The following is a 6,952-nucleotide window of genomic DNA, read 5'->3' as shown; positions in this document are numbered from 1 at the left end:
AATAGAAGGATTTTGGCACTTGGTGGATTGAAAGTCCAACAGATGACTTAATGTTGTTTCTGCCTTTCATGAATTTCCTACATTAGAAAAAAGGAAGTTTAATACAAGATAATATTTGAAAGCTGTAATACTGGTGTACATGTAACTGCTGATCAACAACAGATTGTTTAAGATCAGGAATCTGAATATTACAACTGTACTCAAAAGAAAAACTCAGTAGCTTGAAGTAAAAGTTTGTGAAAGGCTTCCTACCATCTCTGCATCAGGTAATGGTCCCTCTCATTTGTTGCAGTCTCTCACTGACGGAAAGCTGCTAAAGGGGTAAAGATGCGGGGATATCCATCAGTCTTATCCCTAAGACTAAACATGGCGATCCATCTCGAGCAGAGTATAGATCAAATGAAAATAAATACAGCTGTGCTCTAAATCCTAAAATCATTTCCCTATGTTCAGTCTCACTGTCAGGCAGCACTGTGTGGAACTAAATGAAACTGACAAGAATAATAAATCAATCAGGTGCTTGAAATGAGCTGGGTGGAGAAATGAGAGGAAGACTCAATCATGTAACCTCTCATTAAATCGGCCTGTCTATAGGTTGAATCACAGCAGGTCTGAACTGTTGGTTTAAGGGTCAGGCTGGTATCCATTCATCAACTTTGGATTATTTCACAAATTAAACAAAAGGCTTTAACGGGAAGGATGGCTACAATAGAAACAGATGGTTTGGAATTTTGTTTAAATATTTCCAATTTTTTTTCTTGCTTTATTATATTTAAATGCAATTTTCTTACTACAGAATGTTAAACATGTCGTTATTATTATTTATTTATTATTTTATTATTATTATTTATGTAAGTATATATATTTAAATATTTATTTCAAATGCCCTTTTTAAATTAGATTTAGGCAATATATCACATTCAAAGTAAAAATAAATTTTCATATCGTTTGTTGTTTCAAAATATACTTTTTGAAGTTTTGCACTATCCATATATTTTAGAATAATATATTTTTGGACAGACTTGATTTTTTTATTAATATTTTTTGCTAATTGGCCTGGATACAGTTATCCCACACTTTTCTTTTTGAGTAATCTTATCTTATTTGTGTCGGTTTGAGTAATATAAGTGCTTTTAGTGACCTGAATCAGCTGCAGGCTGATACTGGAGATACTGGCCTCTCTGCAAAAATAGTCAACATATTATTTTACATCTATGTATATATTTTTTTGTTATTTACTGCCATATAATGAATATTTAACTAAAGATATTCCTAATTTTAGGACATGACGCATGCATCTACTGCTTTGATACTATGTCATGCGGAGGTAAAACGCATCCGAGGCCTGAGGTGACCAGCCCTATGTTATATTTATCTCTATTCGTTTTTATTTTTATTTTTACAGTTTCAATACCTCTTCAACACTTCAATAAACGTCTCTAGTATTATTATGATATGATACAATTACCTCCATATCATAAAATAAGTTACATAAAAAATAAGCTATTATTACAAGTAACAAACAGAGGTTTTCTTAAAACAAATCCTCAGATTTAAATACGTCTGAACATAAATATGAGTTAAGGCGAGGTTTAAATCTTCAACTTTATTTTTCCAGAGAAAAGGGTTTAGGAAACGTGCCATTTAAATATTAAAACAAATGATGATAAGTCATGAACAAATACAAAAAAGCGCCTGCTGAGGGATTTGCTGTAAAGCAAAGAGAGTTTCATCCATTTCACGTTCAGCAACTGTAATATTGTTCTTTTAAGGTCTCTGTTACCTGAGAAAACACATGTTTAAATCTGGTTTTATGGGATTATTCGTTATTGGCGTTGATGTGTTTGGTTAGTTCTCCGCTGCTCCGCTGAGTCTGTAGTTTCTGGTACTCCTGGGACAAACCGAGGAGCTGAGGAGAAGCTGCCGGGTGGAAGAGACAATGGGGCGCGTAAGGAGCGCTGGAGGTGAGAGGAGGGGAATACGCAGCGCACTGGGCCGGGGAGAAGGCGTCCAATCTCGGTTGTGACTGCAGGAAGGCCTTGGCTGTGAGGGCGCTGCGGGAGAAGAAGGTAGACAGAGCCGGCAGGATGCTGCTGACAGGTGGGATGGCGGCGGAGCCACACGGAGAAGGAGTATGATGATGGTGGTGGAGGAAGGGGTAGATCTCCAGACCGGGTAGCTGCAGAGCCGCCGCACCGAGGCCATAAGCGCCGTGTGTAAAGCAGTGAAGCCCGTTCGGCTCCAGGTGCTGGTCCTTTAGCGGATCGAAGCGAAAATGCTGCCGCTTAAAGCGCTTCCTCCGCCGCAGGAAGCTCCCGTTCTCAAACATATCGGAAGAATTTGGATCCAGCGTCCAGTAGTTCCCTTTGCCAGGGTTTCCGGGCTCTCTGGGCATCTTTACAAAGCAGTCATTCAAGGACAGATTGTGTCTGATAGAGTTCTGCCAGGCTGGGAATTTTTCCCGATAATAAGCGAAGCGGTGGTTGATGAAGTCACATATCTCACTGAGGGTGAGGCGTTTCTTTGGGCTCTGCAGTATGGCCATGGTTATCAGAGCAATATACGAGTATGGGGGCTTCACGGACGCGGGGGTTTTGGTTTTAGTAGGAGGAGGACACACCGGATCTTCGGTCTGGCTGCAGGAAGTCTCCGCGCTGCGTTCCTGCTCGCTCCGAGACTCCTCTGAAAGTGAAAGCTGCTCTTCTCCGCTGTCTTTCAGTCCTTCCCCCACCACGTCGATAACAATATCCTCCATGACAATACCTTCTAAACCTAATGTCATAGTAGACGTCCAAAAGTTAAGGCCAACGCCACCTGGCAACAGGTGGGCGAGTGACAGCTCCTGTCCGGAACGCACACAGCTTTACGCACGGTCCATTTCCAGTACGATTAAAGAACAAATTTGAGCTCGGCTGCAGTCCCGCTTGTCAACACGAAAACTATGCCAATTCCAAGGCGTCGGGATCCGATCTGCTTTATTTCCGAGAATCTGTGTGCTGACAGCACTCTACGAGCGGTTGTGCGTAAAGCGCAAACGCGAGTGCGTCCTCGGAGTTGTCCAGCATCATCTGCTCGCTTTGCAGCAGGTCGGCTGGATGTGATGTCATGAGTGGGAAGAGTCTGACCAATGAAAAGAGGAGCAGAAGGAGAAGGGTCTGTACAGGCAGCGCGCTCTCACCATCTCATCACCAAACGGGCACAGACAGGAGGGAGGCACTGATGAAATCAAAGACATCTACACTGATAAAACTCACTTTCTGAATTTATACAAACAAAATTCGTCTGACAATTTTAATACATTTTATCTGAAGATTTGGATTAATATTTATTGCTGGAAATTATGTAAATTTAACAGCTAAATGATACTTAGAAAAGGACAATTCCAGGTCTTTTATATGTAATTAGTCAAGTTCTGACTGATTATTACAGCATTTTTATTCATCTGATTCTTAAAAATAAAAATAAAAAAAGAATGAGGGAATAAAAATGTCATAGAAATAGTGACATTTTTAAAATCTATTCCAGCTATAGGGGGCTGTCAACATTTTTCACCACAGCTAAGATGTGTCGTTCATTGACAGTGACTGACTCAGGGTTAAGAAACTCAGCTTGATAGCAAGTTTGACTTTAGCATTAACAAATCCCAAATAACTTAATCTTATGCTCTGAAACAGAAACTATCTCATACACAAGTGTTGGTTCTTTTCTGAGCTTTTGCTGTGTAGATACATTAATTAATTATACGCCCATATAAATATATCAGCCCGACTGTTCTCTGCTGGACACAACACACGTTGAATGAGACTAGCTAACGGTTAACTGAACCATCATCTGTCCCATCAGCTAAATTCTAATCAAATGTTTATTTGTTATAAAGAAGTTAATGTTGTTATAATTTAACTATTATTGAAAACTGGTTTACAAACAACTATACTTGATTAAAATCTAATTTTCTTTACTAATATTTGATATCTTTCAAAAATCCTTTTTATAGTGTAGCAAGTTTCCCTTCAGCATTAGCCATTTTGCTAAAGCTGGAAACAATTTTAAATTCTTTCTTCAGCACAGAAACTTTGTTAACGGCAAGTTTTATAACAGTTCTTCATTTTTACTGAGTTGATAAATTTATCTTAATGCAACCCATATAAACATATCAACTGTATGTCTGCTGAACACAACATACGATGAGCAAGAACAGCTAACAGTTGAATGAACCCACTTCTTCAGCTAAATTCTTATCAAAATATTTAGGTGTGATTTTTCCCCAACAAAGGCATTGTTAAAGATAACAAATACATATTAATATGTTTCATTAATATGGTATTGATTTTAATTGCTATTTTTAATAACCTTAAAAAGTCATTTTTGTAGTGTAGTCAGGTAACAAATAGAGTATAGATAAAATATATATAATTTATTCCTTTCATACTTCATGATGTGTCTCCCTGAGGGACAAAAGGACCTAAACAACTTGTGTAAATTTAGTGAAAGGCGTTTTTATCCGGCGATTTTAGCCTGCAGGTAACCAATTGTTGTTTTCATATAGCAACACAAAATAAGTCATTCCACTTTTATCCTCTGTTGAGCATCTGAAAACGTGTAATTGTGATTCAAGTGTGTGAATAAAGTGCGGCTGCATGCAGGAGACTTACTCCTCCAAGGAGGGATTAAGGCTTAAGACCCAGCCTCACGTTGGAGAGATGTCTGGGGATTTTTCCCCAAAACCTTTCATTTCAGAACGGTGATCAGAAGTCCCCAAAGTAAGCGAGGACCTTTAAAAAGTGTGTATATATTTTCAGTAATTATGAGTTCCCATCATGGCTGAGCATTTAATTTACTATGTTGATTTATCTTAAACAAAGATTTCCCATCTGTCATTTAAATAACCGAGTAAAAAAAATAAAACAAAACAAAACAAAACAAAAAACAGTTTTTGAGGTATGAATTTTAACTGTTCCCAATTGTTTTTTATGGTTGTTTTAGGAGCAAACCTAATTTAAAATAGTCTACTTTTAACATAAATATATAGATTGTAGCTTAGAAATAGAAAAATAAATGTATTGTTCAGCAAGGATGTAGCCAGTTAGCAAGCTTAGCGTTTTAAGTCTGAGCCAGATGTTGGCAGTAAATGGTCCGTCTTAGGTGTGGTTGATGTGGAGATTTGAAAGGTTTATTAATTTTTCACAAATATTATATGCTTTAATCACAGCCCGATTCTGGTAGCACTTTCTATTACAGCCCAGCAGTAAGATTGTAAAAATGTGGCAATAGACTACTATAGTGTAATACCGTATTATCATGTAGTTACCAATAATATTACCATTCAATCGGGTTTTATAATAGGGATGGAGTAATTGTTTGATAATAGATTGTGATTATTTGGTAATATCATGTAATTACCTAATTTATTACTGAGAAATTACTGAGTGATTTTGCTCGGAGAAAATTCTCTTTGTGCTCACTGCTACTACCAGGTAATTACATGGTAATAGGTTTTGTAATTTTGTAAACAAGAAATTATCCAGTTGCAGTCCAGTTTGACTTTATTATTTATTTCATAATTATACCTTTGTTACCATCTCATTACCAAGTGGTAATAGGATGTACTTCATCAATCTTTTTTTTTTTTTTTTGTATTTTCAACAAATGATTTTTTATTTTTTATTTTATTTTATTGATTAAATGTGTTGTGGCTGTTAAGCATACTTTTCATTGAAAAACACTGATTAAAATACACTCAAATGAAATGTTTGCGAACAGCTATAATAAATTCAGGATTATATTCTGTTTCATCAGTGCAAATGTATAGAATTATCAAAATAATTAGATAAAAAGTAATTCTTTTTATATTTTTTCAAGTTGGTTGAAGTTTAACACATTAAGATTTCTACAAATACTAATTAAAATCTATCACATTAAAACATATGCAGAGTGTTGCACATTTCTTTTTTGTATTTTAACAGTTTTTTTTTATGAGTGTATGAAAACAAGCAGAAGATATTATTCAATCTTTTCTCTTTACTTTGCGGCAGAAACAGCCGTTGTTCTCCATTTTAGCGCAAACCCCGACAGATTACCTTCTTAAATAAGTGGGTCATTCATTGTGATATTGGGATGAAAGTAGTAAGATTTTCATTTCCCCAGACATAAAAAGACGGGTGCTTTTGGTATTGTTAGGGGGCCTCTGGTTATTTGTGTTTAATGACGCAACCCCTTTGTTTGGGGATCCACACATTTCCTGCCTCTATAATCGTATTGATACCCCCGAGGGGGAGAAGGAGAGAGGGGGAGTTGGGTCCGGACTGGGTGGGCTGTGTGGTACCGGCAGAGCTGCAGATGATTTCCCAAATTCATCGCGCATGTCCTGAGATTGGAAACAGGACCCTGCGGGTTGGGTGGATTCAATAAGGAGCGTCAAATACCCTCACTAAAAAAAGGTATGGTACCGAGGTTCTGGGGACAAGACGTTCTCAGATGAATCGAACCGTGCGCATCCTGCTGCTGAGTGTTTCCCGATGTGACACGCTCACAAAGCGGCCTCGAGTCTTTGTTAGGTTATTCTTGTAAGAACCACTGCCATAAAAGATACGCCACATTACAGCTTGGAATGATGTCTTTAGTTCTTTTCTTCTCTTTTTATGAATCAGGCAAAAATATGGAAATTAGACCAACAGGGCCACACACACATTGTGTGCGCACAGATTTCTGCAAACGCATTTGAACTAAAATAATTGATCTATCTTATAAAAGCGAGTATTATTAGAGATCATTGTTGTTCTGAGTCGCAGCAGGGAGAGTCAGGAGTCACAGAGGATTCTATGATAATAAAAACATCGTTTGGCAGGAACTGATTCGGCCTCAGGGATCCCTTTGGATCACTCCGGATTAATAAAAGCCTTCACAAAAATGAGCTTTTGCGGGCTGCTCCAGTGAAATGTTTTCCTATCTCAAT

At 37.5% G+C, this 6,952-nt stretch overlaps 1 protein-coding gene across 1 annotated transcript; it reads right to left on the bottom strand.

Annotated features, from left to right (window-relative positions):
- Positions 1-1,560: 1,560 nt before the first annotated feature.
- Positions 1,561-3,055, bottom strand: LOC124862776 (forkhead box protein D1-like). The gene has a single exon (XM_047356897.1). The coding sequence runs from the start codon at positions 2,780-2,782 to the stop codon at positions 1,820-1,822; it is 963 nt and encodes a 320-aa protein (XP_047212853.1). The 5' UTR covers positions 2,783-3,055; the 3' UTR covers positions 1,561-1,819.
- Positions 3,056-6,952: the final 3,897 nt, after the last annotated feature.

The sequence above is a fragment of the Girardinichthys multiradiatus genome, chromosome X, assembly GCF_021462225.1.
Source record: "Girardinichthys multiradiatus isolate DD_20200921_A chromosome X, DD_fGirMul_XY1, whole genome shotgun sequence".
NCBI lineage: Eukaryota > Metazoa > Chordata > Actinopteri > Cyprinodontiformes > Goodeidae > Girardinichthys > Girardinichthys multiradiatus.
The sequence above is the reverse complement of the archived record's forward strand: the minus strand, read 5'-3'. Positions and strand labels throughout refer to the sequence as shown.

Coding starts and splice junctions, on each gene's coding strand:
- LOC124862776 (XM_047356897.1), bottom strand. CDS start 2,782: ATGACATTAGGTTTAGAAGGTATTGTCATGGAGGATATTGTTATCGAC.